The sequence below is a fragment of the Eucyclogobius newberryi genome, unplaced genomic scaffold (assembly GCF_026437365.1).
Source record: "Eucyclogobius newberryi isolate DKJ021-1_F unplaced genomic scaffold, fEucNew1.0.hap1 SCAF_14, whole genome shotgun sequence".
NCBI lineage: Eukaryota > Metazoa > Chordata > Actinopteri > Gobiiformes > Gobiidae > Eucyclogobius > Eucyclogobius newberryi.
In genome coordinates this window covers 19805081-19827297 of record NW_027315768.1, presented here as the reverse complement: position 1 = coordinate 19827297, position 22217 = coordinate 19805081, and the positions used below count along the sequence as shown (strand labels likewise).

Genomic DNA, 22217 nt, shown 5'->3' with positions numbered 1-22217 from the left:
ATGCTCTGATGCTACAAGTAGTTGATATTTGCCAATATAAGCGACAGTTTGTCGCGTATACGTTTTATGTTGACAGAATTCTCCGGATGTTCACTGAGAATTTGGCCATCTGTTATTTTACAGCCTGACTGGCTGCGCTCGGTTAAAATCCTTCTGGTAGTCTATATTTACCAAGCAAACAAGTCTGGCTACTCATGCTTTTGGCAGAACAAGGACTTTGTGTCTTATCGAAATGGCAAGATCTATGAAATACCGTTAAAATGATGGCTTTATGACACTCGTTCTCTGATTTTTTGCTACTGTATTGCGTTTACGTCGTGTTTGTGCCAACAACCTTTGAGGAATATGCTTCACCAAGGACTTCGGTGCGCTTGAGCCAAACGTCAACCAAGTGTTTACAAGAAGACGGCAATGGCTTCTGCGTCGAATTGCTTCAACGGTCCGGAGGTGCTGGAGGACACAAATCACGCTCAGGGCGTAATGAAGCAAATGAAACTTCTGTACGACTGTCATCTGCTGGACGACGTGACCATTGAAGTTCTGAGTGAAGGGGAGTTAATGGAGCACGGCTGCGACACGGCCAGTGGAGACAGACCTCAAGTGTTCATGTGCAGTCGCATCGTCCTGGCTTCGGCCAGTCCCTACTTTAAAAGTATGTTTACTGGAGGCTTGAATGAAAGCATGCAACAAAGAGTGGTCATCCGGGGAGTGGATGGAGAATCCATGTCAGTCATAATAGACTATTGTTACACAGGCAGAGTAGCTATCACAGAAAGAAACGTTCAGAGACTATATGCTGCATCTAACATGCTTCAACTGGAATATATAAGAGAGGCGTGCTCTAGTTTTATGACAAGGCGACTGGACCTATCCAACTGTGTCATGATTTTAAAATTTGCGGACACTTTTGACAATCCTGAACTTAAACACAATGCCCAAGCTTTCATTGCCAGAAACTTCAGTTTGCTGTTCAACACTGGGGAGTTATGTGGCTTGGACTTGAAACAACTGAAAGAATTGCTCCTGTTAGATTCCTTAGACGTTGACTGTGAAAGAAAAGTATGTTCTGCAGCTTTACAATGGATAGAGGCAAATGCTCCACAGGAAGATGCGGTACAAGTTCTTAAATGTGTGCGCTGGGACTTGTTTACAGAAAAAGACAAGTGTTATCTTGAAGGTCTTATGGCAAGACCTTTTGTGGATACTTACATTGCTTCTATCTTCAACTCTTCTCCAGATAGCAACTGTGGACTTCCTGCACCTTTGCCAAAACACAGAATAGGTGTAAGTGCTAAAGAAATGATCATTTTCTTTGGTTTGCCAAATGATAACATAATGTGCTGTGATCCTTATTCAGAGGATCTCTACTTCATGTCTCCTCCTCTTCAAGACTTAAGCAGCCAAGATTACAAACGCTTTACTGTGGAGTCCCTAAATGCCTGTGCAAGCCCGGAAAGCAACCTGTACCTCGCTTCCCACCTGTCAAAACATTTCTGGCTGTACAATCCGGTGAAAAACTCCTGGCAGGAGTTGGCAGAGAGACCTCTTGGCAGGATCCACTCAGGGATGGGTTACCTCAATGGTCACGTGTACCTTTTAGGTGGAAGGAACCCAGTCACTGATGCCAGGATTAAGGAAGTTGAATGTTACAGTGTTCAAAGGAACCAGTGGACATTTGTTGCTCCTCTGCCTCACTCTCTGGGGAAAATGCAAGTAGTGGCACTGAACGATCACTTGTATGTTGTGAATAAAAGACGAATGCTTTGTTACGACCCCAAGAAGAACCGCTGGCGTCACTGTGGGTCACTGAGGAGAGACAAGCTGCACAAGGCTTGCGTTTTTCAGGACCAAATAATCTGCGTTTGTGATATTCCTGTTGTGAAGGCCTACAGCCCGGCCAGAGGGGAGTGGAGGAGGCTGCGTGACATTCCCATAGATAGCCGCGCTCTGAATTACCAGGTGATCCAGCACAACGGCAAACTGCTCCTCCTCACACAAACTCTCCTGCAGCATAACAAAAACAGGGTTCTCATCCATGAATATGATCCAGCCCGGGACAGCTGGAAGGGCATTATGGCAGTTTATGTGTCCACTTTGGGCCCTGTGTGTGTTTCAATGCGTGTTTACCCAACAAGCCTCAGTTCAGCTCGCAGGTTCTCGGTAGAGGAGGATGACGACAGCGGCTCCAGCGCTGATTGGGATTTTGATGGACTGACAGATGCAGACACCGATTCAGGCAGCTCTAGCTCATTTTCAGACGAAAACTGGTAGTGGGCTTCACTTGACCAATAAGAGGAAAAGTTAATTTATTTTTATTTCATTTTATAGTTTGGGCTGACTTATTATCTCACATTTATGGTAGAATGCCACCATCAACCAGTTAACACAAAAATATGGTTTAATTCCAGTATTTATCATTTAATTGGGAAAGAAAAGTATAATATGTATACTATTCTATCATTGTGAAAGGTACATCAAAACAAATAAAAAGTCACTGACATTTCAAACCTGTGTAAAATTTGCATGATTGGTATTTAGGTGTGTAGAAAAAAATGACTTTTATATTATGTGTGTTAAACTTGACATAAGCAAAAGGATAACGTGTAATAGTATTCGGATATTTTAATTCAGTTTAATTTTAAAGCCTACCTCAAAACCAAGTTGACAAAAACCTTTCTATCTTTTTTATTTTGTAGAGCAACAGCGTAATATGGCATGGCAGATATAAGTGCCTAGTATAAAATGCAACGCCATAAGCTTCGCTTCAGAAGCTTCTACACATTGTAAGACTCTATGTACTGTAAACTGTCTCAGGACTTCAAATTCAAGGATGTTTTAATTATTGTGTTTGATGGTGTTTTGTGTGACTTTGTATCTTTTAAACTGAAGTAAAACACTTGTCTTTTTAATTTCTGGTGTGTTTATTATTAGTATGTTTATCATAATTTTGATATGTTTTCCTATTTAGGAAAACATAACGTTGTACCTTAATGCCAAAGCAAGTTCCTAGTTTGTGAATTCTCTTCACTGACGACGGCAGTAAACTCTCTTCTGATGATGATTCTGATAATAAACTAAACTACTTGTAATTGAGGTATGTATGTCCATTTCCCATTTTGACTGGAAATTAGTTGGTTACATTTTTCTCTTTCTGTTTAACATGCTCACCAGCAGTTACTTTTTATCAAGTTGGGAACAAAAAATAATAAATTAAGAACATGTTTGAGGGGGTTAATATATGTCTGGAACATTATGGGCTTATTAATAGTGCTAATATATATTTTGCTTTAATAAAAAAAATATAGTTTGACGTATTCTCAGTGGTGAGTTTCAGTCACTGCAGAGCCAGAGGAGCAATGGATCTTTGGCTCCGTTTAGTGGTCAACCTCTGTAATTAATCCGGACGTGTTCACTTAACCTGTTGGTAAACCGCCTCTTGTTTCCAGATTGTATATACGTAGTTGTACACTATTGTTGTATATATATGTTAGACCCGTTTTACTCTTTTGAAACGCAGTGTGATGAACAAAGTCGTAGAGCACTTGCCTTTCCTCAGTGTATTTGAACGCACCGCGGCAGCTGCTCTGTACGCGGCACATGTCTCTGCGGCCATGGTAACACTTCACTAACAACACAGAGCGCGCATTTTATCCACCTAAACCATCAACCGCTGTTAGGGCTCAACAGCTGAGCTACAGTGCATGGGCAAGGTACGTGAACGCCTTATGAATGTACGTGTAACGCACTTCTTGTGTTGTGTCTGAGTGTGTTTGTGTGTTTATCTCTAAACCGAAGAGAGGATTAAGGATAGACGCCATGATTTATTTATTATCCTCCTGCTGGTTTTGCTCGATTGCTTCCCTTTACACATCCACTTTACAGCTAGCTTAGTTAACGCTAGCTAGCGTGCTGCATGCAGCCTTGATTCAAGTGTGGGGCGCGTAGAGCCGTGCCAAGGGGGGCGCGAGACGTTTGGAGAAATGTGTGCGCATTACCGGGACAGACGTGTTTTGAGCCACAGAAAAACGCTCAGTACCAACACGTGGTTAATCTTTAAATACTAGAGAGTAGCGGAGGAGTGGGTCTCTGTGTCCCTCTGTCCCAACCCTGTCTCTCCCCTGTCCCACCCCTGTCCCTCCCCTGTCCCACCCCTGTCTCTCCCCTGTCCCTCCTCTGTCTCTTCCCTGTCCCACCTCTGTTCCGCCGCACGTCCTGTTCCCTTCCCTTTCTGTAAAGCAAAATGTATTGTCTTTATTTGTTCTTACCTAGCTCTGACATTGGTTGAATGACACTGAGTGGAACCAATAAAAAACTCATTTAACCACCAGTTCTGCCCTTCTCAATTTGACTGGACGCTACATTCCCCTATTTGAATCCAACGTTGTTGTTGTTGTTGTTGTTTTATGGCGGTTGGCATCCAAGTGTTGCATTACCGCCAGACTTTATTCCTCAGACTTTGTCGTAGTCCTCAGACTCTGTCGTAGTCCGTAAAAGTACTCCTTCCATTGCTTTGGTGTTACAAAGCCCATGAGGTCATGATATGTCTTTGTGACTAGAATAGTTGTTGTTGTTTCAGAGACCAACCGGCTTTATTCCAGGGAGACTCTTCTTCATCTTCCTCTCCTTCTTTGACGTTCGGTGCTTCCACCGTACAGCTTTATTCTTTAGGCTTCATTCTATAGGCTTTAATATGTCCACTGATGTCGCTGCTTGGTAGCCGTGCGTCTACGAGACCGGGCGAGGACAGGAGACCACCCCCACCCCCATCCCGTCACTCCGATCACTCTGACTCCCCACAAGCAGACCCCCATCACTCCGACTCCCATCCAGCGCCTCCAGCCCGTTTTCCATACCTGCCCAATCAAGCTCCTTTGTTCCAAGGAATCTCCCTGCAGCCCCAGCAATGATCCCGATCCCCTCAGCTCTGCCTTGAGTCTGAGCAGCACAGCCCACAACATCCACCATAAAGAGCACAAAATCCTCTCTATCCACAACCAGGGCACCCTCACCAATTCCGGAACCTGCACACTTGGGACCTCCACTCCCGAAACCCTCACACCCCTCGGGAGCCACGCTGGCCCCTCTCACCTCGCCCCGGCTGGGAGCAGCGCTGGCTCCTCTCTCTGCACCCACCCCAACGTTTGAACTTGCTCTGCTACTGACCGGCTCATTTGTCGATATAAAGCATTTGCAAAAAGAATGTGTGCGCTTTCGATTCCTTTCCTCTTTGATCCCATGGGCTTTGAACACAATAAAACATAAATGCAAAGTCTACGGTGGTGGACGCTAGGCGGTCGAAGGTGACCCGGTCTGGGAGAGACGGGAGATGGCGGAGGAGAGTGGATCGGTGGTCGAAGACGTTCTGGACGGCGTGGAGGAGCAGCCTTTTCTGGCTGCACGTGCCCGGAAACGTAAAAAGTCCCTTAGCTTGTCCGAGGGTTCTGGGAATGAGCAGCAGGATGAGGCTGAAGCTATTGATATCCGGGGTGAGAGCAGAGACTGTAAGGTGATCATAAAGCTTGCACAGGATAGTGCGTCCTTTAAGGAGTGGAATTCAGTGGCATTGTCAAAGAGCCTAACTGTAGCTGTGGGAGTGATCAAGAGTGCAAGTGTCCTTAGAGATGGCTCGCTGCTGGTTGTGTGCAAGGACGCGGCTCAGCAACGGAAGGCGATTGGAACTAAACGTCTGGGTGGAAAGGACATTCTTGTGTCTGATGCTGAAAGAAACACGGTCAGAGGAGTTATCGTAGGCGTCCCTACGGCGACGTCTGTGGATGAAGTTAAGGAGAATTTGACTGGAGCTACGGTGGTGGACGCTAGGCGGTTGAAGGTGACCCGGTCTGGGGTAAGATGTGACAGCTTGTCGGTAATGGTAACACTTGAAGGGAGGTGCCTGCCTAGTAAGGTGTTCATTGGGTTCATGTGCCATGACGTTAGGCCATATGTTCCACCGCCCCTGCGTTGCTTTAAGTGCCAGCGCTTTGGGCATATTGCAGCGGTCTGTAGAGGGAGGCAAAGATGTGGTAAATGTGCAGGAGATCACGAGTATGGGAAGTGTGACGTGGGAACAAAACTGAAGTGCTGTAACTGTGGGGAAGAACATAGCTCTGCCTACGGGGGATGCAGGTTTAGCAAAAGAGCTGCTGAGGTGCATAAAATAAAGGTCTCTCAAGGTATATCCTATGCAGATGCAGTCAAGAAAGTTTCAAGTAATGAGTTTAGAGTAAATACAGAGAGAGGAGCCAGCGCTGCTCCCAGCCAGGGCGAAATGAGAAAGGCCAGCAAGGCTCCCAAGAAGTGTGAAGGTTTCAAGAGTGGAGGTCCCAAGTGTGCAGGTTCCAGAATTAATGAGAATACCCTGGTTGTGGATAGAGAGGATTTTGTACTTTTTATGGTGGATGTTGTAAACTGTGCTGCTCAGACTCAAAGCAGAACTGAAAGGATCTGGATCATTGCTAAAGCTGCAGGGAGATTCCTTGGAACAGGGGAGCTTGATTGGGCAGATATAGAAAACAGGCTAAAGGCGCTAAATGGGAGTCGGAGTGATGGGGGTCTGCTTTTGGGGAGTCAGAGTGATCAGAGTGACGAGATGGGGGTGGGGGTGGTCTCCTGTCCTCGCCCAGTCTCGTAGACGCACGGCTACCAAGCAGCGACATCAGTGGACATATTAAAGCCTATAGAATGAAGCCTAAAGAATAAAGCTGTACGGTGGAAGCACCGAACGTCAAAGAAGGAGAGGAAGATGAAGAAGAGTCTCCCTGGAATAAAGCCGGTTGGTCTCTGAAACAACAACAACTATTCTAGTCACAAAGACATATCATGACCTCATGGGCTTTGTAACACCAAAGCAATGGAAGGAGTACTTTTACGGACTACGACAGAGTCTGAGGACTACGACAAAGTCTGAGGAATAAAGTCTGGCGGTAATGCAACACTTGGATGCCAACCGCCATAAAACAACAACAACAACAACAACAACAACAACAACAACAACAACAACAACAACAACAACAACAACAACAACAACAACAACAACAACAACAACAACAACAACAACAACAACAACAACAACAACAACAACAACAACAACAACAACAACAACAACAACAACAACAACAACAACAACAACAACAACAACAACAACAACAACAACAACAACAACAACAACAACAACAACAACAACAACAACAACAACAACAACAACAACAGCAGCAGCAGCAGCAGCAGCAGCAGCAGCAGCAGCAGCAGCAGCAGCAGCAGCAGCAGCAGCAGCAGCAGCAGCAGCAGCAGCAGCAGCAGCAGCAGCAGCAGCAGCAGCAGCAGCAGCAACAGCAGCAACAGCAGCAACAGCAGCAACAGCAACAACAGCAACAGCAGCAACAGCAACAACAAAGTCTGGCGGTAATTTAGCACTTGCAGAAAGCAGTCTGTGTGACAGCCGTTGACCCGCAGTGGTAAAAATAATCCACAGTGATCCGCATTGATCCACAATGATCCACAGTGACGATATATATTTACAGTGGTGAAGCGCCAATTCTTTACTGTCCCTGAGGCTGTGGGGGGCGTAGAAAAAGTTGTGATAAGCTCTGGCATAGGTACATGTCTGTTACATCTGTTTATGATTTGCATCTGGTCAATCATGTGCCTAGTTTATTTATTTTATTTTACATTTCTTACCTCTGACTTTTACGTCTTCCAGGATGAACATTGCGGATATTTGTGACAATGCCAAGAAGGGGCGTGAATATGCTCTTCTGGGCAACTATGACTCCTCCATGGTGTACTATCAAGGAGTTATTCAGCAGATCCATAAGCATTATCAGTCCCTCAAAGATCCTGCTCTCAAAGTCAGATGGCAACAGGTAACGTTAAGTGTCACGGGTCAAAGTGCATCGATGGGCAATGTTTGTTTATGTCTCGCATCATGTTTCTTGCACTCTTTGTAGCTGAGACAAGAACTTATCGAGGAATATGAACAAGTCAAAAGCATCAATGGAACTCTTGAGAACTTTAGGTCGGACAAGCCTTTTGACCACCTCACGCCTCAATCAGAGGAAAGACCTGAGGATCTAGTGTGGCCTCCTCCCATTCCAGCAGAGCACAGGTGTGTATCACCAATATCACCACCACAAACACTTTTATTCATAATTTAAACCTATTTCATTACACCTAACGTTTTACTATCGCTGCTTATGGTTGGAGCAGGGAAGAATGAGGAAGTATTTTGAATGGCAGACAGATTTGCATGTGCTGCCGTTTCACTTTGCCTGAGATTTTACTAAGTGACCGTTTTAGAACACGGACCGTATAACGTGCTCGTTCTACAGACATCTCGGTCAGAAGCGTCCCAGCAGTGGCGCCAAGCAACTGAAGAAAGACTTGCCCCAGGTCCAGCATCGAGGAGCCGGGCCTGCGAACCGTGGCCAGGACAAACCGAAAGCTGAACGACCTGGAAACAGAGACGCCAGGGCCAAGACCAAAGAGGATAAGGTCAGTCAGTAGCTGTGATTGATCGGCGTAACAATGACAGATTTTGTGCTGCCCCGTGGTCGAGTGGATAAGTCACAGCACATGTGAGTTTGAAGCCCAACTCTTGACTATTTAAGATAAGATAAGATAACTGCATGTCCTCCCTCTCTCTAATATCCCATTTCACGCTATCTTTCCTGTCTAATGAAGCCTATGGGCCAAAAAACAAAACATTTTATCATATAGAATAGGGCTGCTCAATCATGGAAAAAAAGGATTAACAATGATTGAAGCTATTATTCATAGAAAGAAAGGGCAGAGCATCAACGTGCTGATGATCAAGAAAACAAACGTATGTAGGAGACATGGGTAGTACAAAATACTGTATGAACTTAGAAAGTAGTTATTTTACTGTAAGATGTAATAACGTTAACTGTTATTCTTTTAGCTTACAAAGAATGCTGGAGACGCTGAGAAAAGATTTGTTGGCACAGGATATGACGGTGACCTTGTTGATACATTGGAGAGAGATATTGTATCCCGAAATCCCAATGTTCACTGGTATGAGGCCAATTTATTTACATTTTCTTCAAGTATAATGTATTTTCTTACTTCAAGAGCTTGGTTGTCTTTATAAAGGAATGACATTGCTGACCTAGAAGATGCTAAGAAGCTGCTGAGAGAAGCAGTGGTCCTGCCCATGTGGATGCCAGATTTCTTCAAGGGCATTCGTCGCCCCTGGAAGGTAACAAACCAGAATGCATATGCACTGCTATTTTTAGAACCTACTGCGTCACAGTGTTTGAGAAATGACACTGACTTGCACCAAGCTAAACTTAAATAAGTAGTCCAAATATAAAATATTACATAAAGTGTTTATTAAGAACAGGAGAAAATAATCATGTGTTGTGATTTTGTTTTCGTAAATGTACTGTGCTGCTTGTGTTCTTTTTATTTTGTCCTTTGCGCTCTGGTCGTGTTCTATGTTTTATGTTTTATAAGTTTGTTTCTAAAAAGTTGAAGATAGAAAATGTGTTGTCCATGGATCATACCACTTATTTATGTACACATTTTGTCTAAGTAAACAGTATGACCGTAAATGATGGGGTCGGGCTTGTTCTCTGCACTCATGTCCTCATGTGAGGGCTCTGCCCTTGGGCTCACCCTGTGAGTGTTCATTTTTCATTTTTCATTGAATATTAAAAAGTTCTTTATTTGTGTAATGTATGCATGCATAACTGAGCTAATGTGCTTTGAGTGCAGACCAACATTTATATATAATCAAATGTTTTATACAACACATTATAAAAATATATCAGTAAGTTTGCACCCTTCTTGAACAGTAAATCCATGTAGTTGCACAGCAACTACAGAAATTGCAATGAGCCGTACTTTTTGTATTCATGGCTCAATGTCTTTTGTAATTGTTTACAAAGAGTGATGACTAATAAACATTAAAGTAGGTCATCTCTAAATTCCATTGACCTTTTTAAACCATGTAATTTGTCCTTTTAGGGTGTATTAATGGTAGGCCCTCCAGGGACAGGCAAGACCATGTTGGCCAAAGCTGTGGCAACGGAATGTGGAACCACTTTTTTCAACGTGTCGTCCTCCACTGTCACAGCGAAATATCGAGGCGAGTCAGAAAAACTTGTCCGCTTGCTGTTTGAAATGGTTTGTTTCTGTATGATGACTACAACTGCCGTTATTCATAAAACTTTCTTAAATTATATTTAACCACCTCTTTTTCCAAGGCTCGGTTTTATGCACCAACCACAATCTTCATAGATGAAATTGACTCAATATGTGGAAGAAGAGGAACATCCGATGAACATGAAGCCAGTCGCAGGGTCAAATCAGAAATGTTAGTTCAAATGGATGGTAAGATCTTAATATGTCATGCATGATTAAAAACCCATTCTGATAATAATAATGAAGGCACTAACTGGAAGAGACTAAAACTAAGAACCCATCACCTCCATCTAATACTGTATGACCTGTTATTTTTGTGTGTTTATTGACAAGGTGTTGGGGGAGCAATGGAGAATGATGACCCTTCAAAGATGGTTATGGTCCTGGCTGCCACAAATTTCCCATGGGACATAGATGAAGCGCTACGCCGGCGCTTGGAAAAACGCATCTACATCCCCCTTCCCACAGGTTGGCTCCCCTCCATTAATGGACAGTTTCATTGGTTAAACAGTGGTATTGAATTCATTTGTGTCCATTTGTGCATAGTTGTGGGTCGAGTCGAGCTACTGAAAATCAACCTGAGAGAAGTGGAGTTGGCGGATGATGTAGATCTGGAGGGAATTGCTGAAAATATTGCCGGTTACTCCGGATCGGACATTACTAACGTTTGCAGGTGTGTAAAGAAGCGCTTCACCTATTACATGATTACATGAGCTTCGTGAGAAACAAAACTATATTTATTGACATACTTAATAGCGTTGTGACTGAAAAGGGGATATAACAAAACTTAAAAAACTGCAGTGGGTATGCATTCATCACAAACAAATCTAAAATACACCTAAATACATGGTAGTACCTTTATACTTAATGTAATATTTCTTTATTCGTTGTATATTTGTATGTTTGTTGTTCTTTGGTGGAAAATGTACACATTTATCTTTGCCTCCAAATGATGTGCCGTGATTCAAGAACCACATAATTAACTAAATGTGTTGTCTTGTCTTAATTGTAGTCATGATGTGAATGTTAGGCCATTTGTTCTGAGTTGTAGTGATTATAATAAGGAAAACAGTTTTTCCTAAACACAATATATAAATGAATTATTCTGAAGTGAAGCGTGCTATAAATCTGTATATAGACTAACTTTATTGATCCACAAGGAAATCACTTGGACACAGTTGTTCACACTACACAGTACTATAAACAAGTGAAAAATAAATGGTACTAAAAAGCAAAATATTTAAATGACTGCTAAAATTATGTTTAAAAAGTATATATACAATATACTGTGCCTATTCTTTTGATCTGTTGGATCCTTTTTCTTACTAACAGACTTATAATGTAACGGGTACAAATGTGTAAACTAAAATATCGTAATTGTAAAATATCTAGGTAATATATGGGTAAGAGATGGATATGGAGATACAGTGTACAGATGAAAATAGTGGCTTTATCATGACATAAGGTCATATATTACATATGGGTGAGTAAATAAAATGCCTATGTCTTTTGCACGTAGAGATGCATCAATGATGGCGATGCGGCGTCGAATTCAGGGACTGAGCCCTGAAGAGATCCGAGCTCTGCCTAAAGATGAGCTGCAGATGCCTGTGACTATGGAGGACTTCACTCTCACACTGAAGAAAATTTCCAAATCTGTCTCTGCTGCTGATCTGGAGAAGTATGAGGCGTGGATGGCCGAGTTTGGGTCAGTTTAAAGAGAGGTGTGTGGTTCAAATGAAGGAAGAGGTACTGTGATGTCATTAATGGTAATTAACATACTAGCGCCTCGCCACTTTCTTCTAGATTAGAAAGCCAATGTCCACATTGAGAACTACTGTCTTAAAATACTTGAATTAGCAGAGTTTATAGCTCTTACAAATTAGTAATTTATTTATTTAAAATATGTGTTTTTTTAGATTTTTGTTTTTCTCAATAATTCCTAAAGTTGCCCTGTTAAAGCTTTCTATATGTTTAGTAATCTATGTATTTTGTCTTCTTTTCTTTCCATGCTTTTAAAAAAATAAAGAGAACAAAAAAGTATGAAGCCTGTGACGCCCCATTCACACCTGGAAATGTACCTGCCATTGTCCTGAGCAGTTACTGTGTGAATGAAGCCAGAAGTGAAATCCCTGAATTTTTAATCTGGTCATTTTCCTGGTAAATTTCCAGGCATAATGCAGGGAATGGTTATGTGTGAATAAAGCCAGTAAAATGCCAGTACCACTGCTCGTTTCTTTGGTTACAAGCTTGGTTTCCATGGTTACACTGTGCAGTTAAGTTCCACTTTCAGTCAACAAACCCTGCAATGTTCTGGGACTGAACCTTGTGTGAATGGGACTTTTGGAGTATTACTGCCTATTAATATTAGGAAAATGTTGCTAATCTGTTTGCTTTCATAGTCAGACTTGAACTACTTTTATGGCTATATTATGTTTATCTCTATTTAGTTTTAATGACCCACTCTTTGTTTCTGGTTTGCACTGTCAACAGACCATTTTATACACTATAGTCTTAAACGTTTACTTGGTGTTGACTTTCTTTTTTACATGTAAAATTAGGCTTGTACTATGTTCAAGCTATTGTTGCGCTTCAGAATTACATTCCAAGTTGTATTGTAATTTTATTAGAAAATTACAATATAATATATTGTATTTTATAATAAATTTACGAAAATTCTGTGGATTCTCGCTCTTTTTTAATTTTTTTACGGTATAGTGTAAAACAAATGCTTAGAGTAGAACTGGTGGTGGTGAATGCACATTTTCAGTTGGCTGCCAACTGCCATTAACACGACAACATAAATGATGTGTTGTGTATTCAACAGGGTACACATGAAAGAGTCTCTCATTGAGTTTTTCCCCATTTATAGATAAATAAATTAGAAAAATATGTAAATTGTTATTGTTAATTTATAATTTAATTTTATAGATATTGTTTTGCATTATTCCATGCTTAAATTTTTATTCCAGTGGCAATCTTGTCTGTGGAAAGCAAGTAGCCTAGTATTAGAGTAGAATTACACAGATTGGTGGTACCGACCAATTGTTCCAATGCACGCCTCGCTTCTGTCTCAGCTCTTTTCTATTCAAACACTTATAATAGCACTGCACCGCCAGCAGTGATGGTCCACAGGTCTGTAAATATGCAGACTGCTGTTGAAAACAGTATATTTAATATTTATACAGTTGTTGATGAGGTTTTGTTAAAGAATATATGTATATATTTTTAATGCTATTATAGTTGTGTAACTAACTAAATAGTACTTTAAGGTTTACTTTTTCATGTGTACTTTATACTTTTATTTGTAATTGAAAGCATTTTCACCATGTACCACAAGAATTAGCTTCTACTAGAAGAGTTGGTTTAAAAATGTACACAATGTTAGACTGTTCATAATAATGTTTAAACCACATAACATTTCTGGTGGTGGAAACTGGACACACATTTCACTGTAGTGTGGAGCATTCCATGCAATGTCCATGGAGACATGCAGATAGTGAACCCTCCACCAGGCCAAGTTACGCGTCAAGTCTGTGGAGAGGCAAGTCTGCTCACATGAAGGCTGCATGTTTGTTTGGTTTTGTAGTTTTGTTTGGGTTTTTTTTTAACTTAACGTGATGGGGTTTTAAATTAGACCACGTTTGTGTCCACCTCACACTTGCCACGACCATCCAAACAATGCGTCCTGTACAAATCCCTGAACGCCAAAGCACAACATGTCTGTCCATGTTCCACACTCAGACACACGTATGATGAGATTGTAAAGGTGCAGATGAAGTCTTTTCTTATCAGCTCTGTCAGTGATGAGCGCAACCTGCTCCGGCTGATGCTTCGGCCCCGGAGTGACGCTGTGGCCGCATCAGCGCGTCGGTTGCAGCGCCGCAGATCGAGGAGGAGACGTGTTTTCGCCCCTTCACTTTCTCCACCATCACACTGGCTCTAGACCCTCACAATGGAGACAAAACCGGTCATCACCTGCCTCAAAACGCTCCTCATCGTGTATTCCTTCGTCTTCTGGGTACGTCTCTTTTTTCGCCGTCGTGCGCGTTTACTCCGCGTAAATAACGGCGATCGCGCTTTATTTTCCGTCTTTTATTCAAAGGCTGGTCAGAGGCAGCATCATCCGTGTGGTGGGGGAAATAACGGGACCGATTGAAGACTGTTTGACACATTTTGATTTTCTGCCGTGAATTTGTGTCGTATTACGATATGGCTTTATGTAAGGGTTATATTTGTGTCCGCGGGGCGTTAGTGGCGGTGCATGGCCCACATAGCATCATGGTGGTTTGGGGTGTTGGTATCACCGCAACAATTTATCCCGCATATGTCGAGACGGTGACACTAACGGGCCTCGTTGGGGGGTTTTATTTGTCGTTTGAAGCACATTATCGCCATTCTTGCATTTCGGGCCGTTCGCGTGGGCTCTTAAAGAGACCCTGCACCATTACGCACGCAAAACAACAGGTTTTCTGCTTTCATTGAAAAAAAAATCAACTTCAACGACATAAGCAGAGGCGGGCCTGCTGCACCTGCATTTGCAACAGTTATGCAAAACTGGCAAATGGGCCATAAGATAACATTAAGCATGGATAGTCTAGAATCATTTGTAATGTAAACTTTGTAACCTATATTTCCATGCTTTTTCATACGATTAGGTTCAGATTCAGATTTTGGTTCAGATAGGTTTAAAATGACATTGTTCAATATATCCATCATGTTCTATTGTATTTCATTTGTGTTAGCATTAAAAATATATATAAATGACAGCAGCACTTTTCTTAAGCTTACCACAGATCCATCTACATAACAAGCCTGTTGTTGTCAATAAGGACTTAAAAGTAAGCTTATGGGATGTGATCGAAATGTGATCGATTGAATTTGTCCTAATGCAACATACGTAATAAAAAACACCTCTACATTGCAGAAGCATCTAAATAATTGTAGCACCTTACAACACAAAGCTTTGCTGCTAAAGTCCCGTAGTCGGTGTCACAGAGCTCCACTTTTATATTTAGTCAGGGTCGTTGGCCTCCTTGCTCTGCCATCCATCCACAGCATCAGGTTTCAGAAGTCTGAAGTGTGTCTCGTAGCTCTCTGGTGACTTTACCTCTGCCTCAGCAAAGAGAGTGAGAGGTGGCACAATGGGCAAGAGAGGAGAGCCCATGTCCATGTCATGTTTAAGTTTGACCGTCATCAGCGTGTTATGCAGATAATGTGTGAATGGCATGTGATCAATGCAGAGCAGGTGTTGGTGTCGGTGCTGTGTCCTTGCCAGAATATTTTATCATTGCACCTTCTGTGTCTTTATTAGAGAACAGTGGGGTGCAGTGAAGACGGGGTGACCTGTTTTAAACCCCAAGCTGTAACCAGGGTGGCCGGTCTGGCATTGAATTTCAAACAAAACGCGCCGGGGGCTTCTCGCTCGGCACCATGGTGGACGAGAAGGGGCCCCCGAAGCTGTTTGGAATTCAGCAAGTCGGCATGACAGGGCCGTCCTCCCTGAACCCACTCCCCCGCGGGCTTTACAATGCACACTTTGCACTGACAAGTTATTTGTTATTTGTATGCAACAACACAGCTCTCAGATATTTGGTTACTCACTGTAGGCAATAAACAGTTGGTACATCGTGATCTAGAGGATCGCTCTCTGAAATCTCAGCCCAGTAGTGTAACATTTCATTGTACAGAAGTAAATGTATTACCGGTATGTAGGGCTACATTAGACATAATTATGATAAATTATTATGATATATTGATCCATGTGATCCTATTTCCCACCATTTATTAATCCTTTCCCAGCAAGATATAGCCAACAATCCCTGAATGCAAATGTAGGGCATGTAATCAAAAACACTTTTTTTTCTAATTAAATAGTAGAAATCACACTTAAATGAAAATAAGTATTAGAACAAATAATACCCATATGATTGTTTATTTATCCGTATCTGCATTTTTCTATGTGATGTTTTTCTAGGGGGCGCTCTTTGGTGAAGAAGGGCTCATAAAGTCTCTAGTTAAGCAGGGGAGCCACTGATGTAGATGAGCTATGTTATGTTGAACTTGTTTGTCCCAAACATAACTCATAGATAATATTAAGAGTATGGTGAGGGCAGACAACATTATAAATCCTTGTTCCTCATTCCATTTGCACTGTTCTCAATGGGCCTTAATATTCAGTTTTATAAGTGCAACTACATACAAAATAATAGCGTTCATGCACAGTGCAACATGAAGTTAATGGAAGTTTTGTAAAAAATAATAGTTTAATTTTAAAATTGGTAATAATAAAGACTTTTTTACGCTTCTCTTTTTGTTTTATCAGAAATTCAAGGCCTTGTTGAATGTTTTTTTTATCACCATTTACCAGAGACATGCAGATGTCTTTGGAAAAGAAAGGCACACCCTGTCAACAGGGCAAAGTCTAAATGTTAAGAGTTATAAACATAAATCACCATCTGGAGCGCATTATCGGACTCTCTGAACTTTTTCTGCCAAGTTTATCTTGGCTCACACACACAAGTCATTCACCCATTAGCCTATTTCTGGCCTCTCCTTCAAAATACAAACATTACTTGGTATTTTCTTCAAATCGAGGCAGGTTGTTGTGGGCAGTGGTCCTCTCGCAGCTGTAGCTCTCACCATTGTCTTTTAGATGACTAACACATGACCAGCTGAGCCTTCAACACCCTCTTTTATTGTCATCATTAGAAATGCAGCTGGGTTAATGTCTCACCTTGTATCAAAGAAAGTTCTCTATTTTCTCCTCTTTCTGTGTGCGTATGAATTCATGCAGTTGATTTGATTGCCTGTACGTGTGATATGTTTGTATTGTCTGCCTCTTATCTCCTCTTTACACTAATTGCAGATCTTTCTTGATCCTCTTTCACCTCCTTCTCTCTCTCTCTCTCATGCAAAACCCTCTTCTACTATGGCACAATTGCATAGATAGAGTTGTTATAGCTCATTTGCTCCATTCTGTTGCTCTACAGATAACAGGAGCGATCCTGCTGGCAGTTGGAGTATGGGGAAAGTTGATGCTTGGCCCGTACATCTCTCTGATCGCTGATAACTCCACCAACGCTCCCTACGTCCTCATCGGCACTGGGACTGTCATCATTGTGTTTGGCCTGTTCGGATGCTTCGCCACCTGCAGAGGAAGCCCATGGATGCTGAAACTGGTGAGAGACAGACCGTGGTGCTGGGGTGTGAGGTTGCAAGGAGAGAAAGGGGTGATTCGTTTGTCACAATGAAGTGTAATGGCCGACCTTTATCAGTTTAACAGCATCAATAGAACCTGGGAGGCTTTGTGTGGTTCTATGTGTGTGTGTGTGTGTGTGTGTGTGTGTGTGTGTGTGTGCTCCGCGTGCGTGTGAGTCTGGTGATGTATGAATTCAGACTTGGGGAAATGGAAAAGGTTACAGTGCAAACTATGCAAATTCCCCTTCACAGTTCTCTTTCTTTTAGTACGCCATGTTTCTGTCCCTGGTCTTCCTTGCGGAGTTGGTTGCTGGAATCTCTGGATTTGTGTTTCGTCATGAGGTCAGAATAACTAACTGCAGAGATTTTTTTTTTTCATAACCTACCAGTGCTTATTGTTTTGATTACTAATATGTGTGCATATTTGATGTAGATAAAAGGGACCTTTTATAGGACATACACTGATGCGGTCATAAACTATAATGCTGAGGATGAAGCTAGCCGTGCTGTTGACAACTTGCAGCACAAGGTATTTATGTATTGTTTGATCATATGTTTTTCATGTTGAAACTTTTATTTCATTCATATACTTTGCTGGCAGCAGGGCTTCAGCCGCCTACTGCGCAAATTATACAAATTCTCCTTCAGGGTTCTCTTTTAGTACTCCACGTTGGAAGTTAATAAATAATATACTAATGTAAAGACTTTCGAGTTCCTGCTAGTCTGCTACATTAAACATTTTATCGATCTCGATAACTCGATACTGGCAGTTTGATTAATATACAATAGAAATATGTAACATACCTGATTAAAAAATACCTGTATGATTACCTACTACATTATTCTCATCTATTATAACTGCATAAAGTTCTGGGGGGGAGCTTTATTCTTCTTCATTGCACTGAGTTTTCATGCATGTGTTGTTTCCACATTTAGCTGCGTTGCTGTGGCGTGTACAACTACACCAGCTGGTTCGGCAGTGTCTATTACCCATCCAATGGTATTCCCGCTAGCTGCTGCTCCAACTCCTCTGACTGCAACCAAGATGACCTCCGTAATGCAACTGTGGCTCCAAACAAAGTCTACCACCAAGTAAGGTCACCCTCTCTTTCTAAAATCCTAACCTTAAGAACACACATATACTTTTTGAAAGTTTTGTTTACCCATGTTGTTTCTCTACACTTTAACCCCTTCCTCAGAAGCTCTCTCACATTTCCATTTGACCCATAACCTGCATATTTAATGTGTCCCCGCCCCCTGACCTACTGAAACCTAACATCCCACAAAACCTTCTGTTTCAGGGATGCTACGAGCTGGTCACTTCATTTATGGAAACTAACATGGCCATCATTGCTGGAGTGACGTTTGGGATTGCCTCCTCACAGGTGAGCATCTATGCACAGTACAAGACGTTTGCATAAGGGCTCCACTATAGACAAGTCACTTATTTACAGTGAAGAATGAAATACAGCTGATAGAGCCTATCAGTCACAGTTTTATGCTTTACAGTGACTTTTTTATCCTTTAAAAATGCTGGTGTTTCTCTTTTTTTGTTCAGGGCAATTTAAATTACACATTATAAATACAACTTATAGTTTCTATTATTATTATTGTATTTTTTATACTAATAATATTACTTATACACTATCTAAAACAATAGATAGTTTAGATTTTTGTATGTAGATTTATGTATTTAAACTGCTACTGACATGATTAAAATTGAAATTCTAGTGTGACTACATCAGAATCATTATTATCTGCTTTGTCTTTCAGTTGATCGGCATGCTTTTGGCTTGCTGCCTCTCAAGGATCATCACAGCCAATCAGTATGAGATGGTGTAAGTGAGAAAAAGGTATAAAAATGCCACAGCTATGATTTTAGCAATGTTTTTTTCATTATTTTACAGTTACTCATAGACATTTTTTGTGTTTAGGGGATGAAAAAAGAAGAAAGCGTAGACACGGGGATGTAAATTACTGAAACAAATCTCACTAATCTTAATGTAATATCTTTATGTATCTTACTGTAAAGCATCATTCCTTGACTCACTGCTGATACATCACTGCTTTTGATACCACACATTACCCATGCACATTGTAGTTTTTACCCCAGTGCTTCAAGTATGTGACTGGGAATAAAGTGTGGCTTCTTTAAGGGTTGCATGTTCCACTGACCAAGTCAACGCACATGATCGCCTTTGTACAATACACTAAACCTTGAAAGTAATTATTTGATAGATATAGTTTTTTCATCATTGTATATTCCTATGGTTAGGATATTTTGATTATTATCTTAAGTTTATATGTAGATTCAGGAAAATTATCCTTAGCCGTAAAAAGAAAGTTAAGGAAATATTTTGAGCATGATCATATCTTTTATATAAAATCAATTAACTTGATGCTGGAATAAGGTTTAAATTATTTAAATGTTGCTGAAAATATAAAACATGCTCTTTTTAAGCTTGTATTTTAGAACTTCTTCCAGTAATAAATCATTTTCCTCTCTATTTAAAATCTTAAATGTTTATGCTGCTCTAAAATAGCTGTATAAATGAACCAAATACCTTTGTTTGGGGTTTTGTTTGCTATTCATTCTTCATGTCATAAAGCATGTTGGTTTATATTAGACTATTCTAACTTACCTTAAAGTAAATGTAAAGTATTGTTCTTGCAGCAGTGATAATGTATTTGAACAAAGGATTTGAGGGTGACATGGAAACTTTGAGTTTCTTTGGGAATCTACAGTGACAGCACACTAAAACCTTTAGAAACGATGTTATGTAGTAGCTTGTTTACAGTAGTTTCACTCAAAATGTAGATATGTATTGGACATGTAATTTATGATGTATTGTTTCTCCGACAAGGAAAACCTTATGTTTCAGGTAGTCTGCACATGTGCTGTTCATAGATAATTGATAAACAGTATAACTAATCATGCAGAACATTGTTGTGGCAATTGTTTTGTTGAGAGTTATGTGCAATTTGTAGTTTCAGTTCGAGTGCGTATCTTTTATATTTTTAAATATTTAGTGTGGCCATGTTTTATAAATTGTTTGTTTTTTTGTGAGTGTTTTCATTTATGAAGGGACTTTAGTTAATGATCAGTATTTGGTTGTTGCCAAGATTAACACAATCGCGTTGCTTTGAAGAACGCAATGACAGTGTCTGCTCCTCAAACTGATCCTGACCTGTAAATACCAAATTGCAATTTCATCCAGCTTACACACGGGGTCGCTAGAGGCTCAGAAAGAAATTGTACCATGCTGTACTATTCTGAGTCACCATCAGTGGTCTTATTATCAATAAATATATTAAAAATCAATGTTGTTGTCGTTGCGTTTTTCCCCCAATGCTCCACTCAGCAGTTATGACATAAGCATTATATCGTGCTTCCGGGGTGGTCGCAGTGTCGTGAGTGCGATTCCCGGCTCCCGACGATTTACTGCATGTCCTCCCCTCCCTCTCTCTCTCCCCATTTTACGCTGGTCTGTCCTGCATGATAAAGCCTACGGACCAAAAAAAAAAAAAAAAAATCCTTTAAGAAAATTAAAAATAATGCCGCAGAATTGGTGGATCCCATGATCAAATCGATGTCGGGGCATTTATTCTCAGTTTAGTTCAATGCGCGATCTTAAATGCGCATGCCTCGAGAGTCAACGCGCCTTGTAAAGTGTTAAGCCGGATCAAATGGAAAGCCAGCAGCGGAAGATCGCGCGTGCTAAAAAAAAGGGAAAAAAAAGAAAGAAAAAAAGGAAAAAGATCGCGCGTGCTTGGCTCCACCGCCCACGACCGTGTGGCGGCGCTTCAGCACCACTCCAAAACGGAACTCAGAAACGCCGCGAATCCGAGAGCGCGAGCGCCGCATGTGTGACAGCGCTCGCGCCGTTGCTCTCGCTCGCTCTCTCTGTCTCTGTCTATGTCGCTCTCTCATTGTCTCTCTCTCCCTCTATGTCTCGCTCCCTCCCTTTCTCTCTCGTTGTCTCTCTCTCTCTATGTCCCCCTCTCTCGCTCTCTCTTTGTCTCTCTCTCTATGTCCCCCTCTCTTTCTCGTTCTCTCTCGTTCGCTCTCTCTCTCTCTCTCTCTCTTTGTGTCTCCCTCTTTCTTTCTCATTCTTTCTCTCTCTCCCTCTCTCTCTTTGTCTCTCTTTCTCTCCCTCTTTGTCTCCCTCTGTATCTCTCTCTCTCTCTTTGTCTCTCTCTCTCCCTCTCTCTGTATCTCTCTTTCTTTCTCTCTCTCTCGCTCTCTGCATGTCCCTCTCTTTGTCTCTCTCTGTCTCTCTCTCTCCCTCTCTCTTCCCTTCTCTCCTTCCTCCCTTCCTCCCGTCCTCCCTTCCTCCCTTCCTCCCTTCCTTCCGTGCGCTCGCCATGCTACGGCAGACACAAACAAGATCGGTGAGCGGCAGGTACGAACGGAACGACGAGGGCGCGCGCGCTCTCGGAGAATCGGCTACGTGCTTTGCAAAACGCTCGCGCGGCAATCTTGTTACGCAAATGAGCGGGAGGGAGAGCGGCGCGGCAGTGGGCCCGCTAATGGAGCGTGTGCGCCGCTGGCAGAGGCGCGCCTCCGTCTCTCGCCGCCCGCCTCCGCCTCCTGACTGCGCTTAATGGGTTATAGGCTGGAGGGAGGGAGACATCCACCAGGGAAGCGCTATTACTCACTCACAGCCGCGCGGATCTAAGAAGGGCACAGGCTCGTTCAAGTGCAGACAGCTGAATTATGAGTTTTAAGCTTCGGAAAAACAAAAATGTGCGGCTGGGAAAAAATCATAGAGGCGAAGGAGACCGTTTCTGAGGCTGCATCTAGACTGATTAGACTACTCTGGGAATTAAAAAACAAACATTGCAGCATCGCTAAT

General features: G+C 41.9%; 3 protein-coding genes across 3 annotated transcripts; all 3 read left to right on the top strand.

The window, feature by feature from the left end:
* Window positions 1-96: 96 nt before the first annotated feature.
* kbtbd7 (kelch repeat and BTB (POZ) domain containing 7) lies at window positions 97-2909 on the top strand. Its single transcript, XM_072444816.1, has one exon. The coding sequence runs from the start codon at window positions 412-414 to the stop codon at window positions 2269-2271; it is 1860 nt and encodes a 619-aa protein (XP_072300917.1). The 5' UTR covers window positions 97-411; the 3' UTR covers window positions 2272-2909.
* A 659-nt stretch (window positions 2910-3568) lies between these two features.
* On the top strand, window positions 3569-11946 carry katnal1 (katanin p60 subunit A-like 1). The gene is made up of 11 exons (XM_072444815.1): window positions 3569-3710; window positions 7700-7862; window positions 7947-8104; window positions 8328-8490; window positions 8918-9030; window positions 9109-9214; window positions 9985-10143; window positions 10224-10350; window positions 10495-10629; window positions 10708-10834; window positions 11681-11946. The coding sequence occupies exons 2-11, from the start codon at window positions 7701-7703 to the stop codon at window positions 11877-11879; spliced, it is 1449 nt and encodes a 482-aa protein (XP_072300916.1). The 5' UTR covers window positions 3569-3710; window position 7700; the 3' UTR covers window positions 11880-11946.
* Window positions 11947-13946: 2000 nt separating this feature from the next.
* Window positions 13947-20683, top strand: tspan7 (tetraspanin 7). The gene is made up of 8 exons (XM_072444814.1): window positions 13947-14182; window positions 17154-17342; window positions 17629-17703; window positions 17795-17890; window positions 18298-18453; window positions 18663-18746; window positions 19135-19214; window positions 19296-20683. The coding sequence occupies exons 1-7, from the start codon at window positions 14117-14119 to the stop codon at window positions 19201-19203; spliced, it is 735 nt and encodes a 244-aa protein (XP_072300915.1). The 5' UTR covers window positions 13947-14116; the 3' UTR covers window positions 19204-19214; window positions 19296-20683.
* The last annotated feature ends 1534 nt before the right edge of the window (window positions 20684-22217 follow it).

Bases quoted from the DNA above. Each gene is read 5' to 3' on its own strand.
- kbtbd7 (XM_072444816.1), top strand. From the start codon at position 412: ATGGCTTCTGCGTCGAATTGCTTCAACGGTCCGGAGGTGCTGGAGGAC.
- katnal1 (XM_072444815.1), top strand. From the start codon at position 7,701: ATGAACATTGCGGATATTTGTGACAATGCCAAGAAGGGGCGTGAATAT. The intron at 8,491-8,917 runs GTCAGTCAGTAG...TTATTCTTTTAG, and splicing joins CCAAGACCAAAGAGGATAAG to CTTACAAAGAATGCTGGAGA. The intron at 10,835-11,680 runs GTGTGTAAAGAA...TTTTGCACGTAG, and splicing joins GACATTACTAACGTTTGCAG to AGATGCATCAATGATGGCGA.
- tspan7 (XM_072444814.1), top strand. From the start codon at position 14,117: ATGGAGACAAAACCGGTCATCACCTGCCTCAAAACGCTCCTCATCGTG. The intron at 17,704-17,794 runs GTCAGAATAACT...TATTTGATGTAG, and splicing joins GATTTGTGTTTCGTCATGAG to ATAAAAGGGACCTTTTATAG. The intron at 17,891-18,297 runs GTATTTATGTAT...TTCCACATTTAG, and splicing joins TTGACAACTTGCAGCACAAG to CTGCGTTGCTGTGGCGTGTA.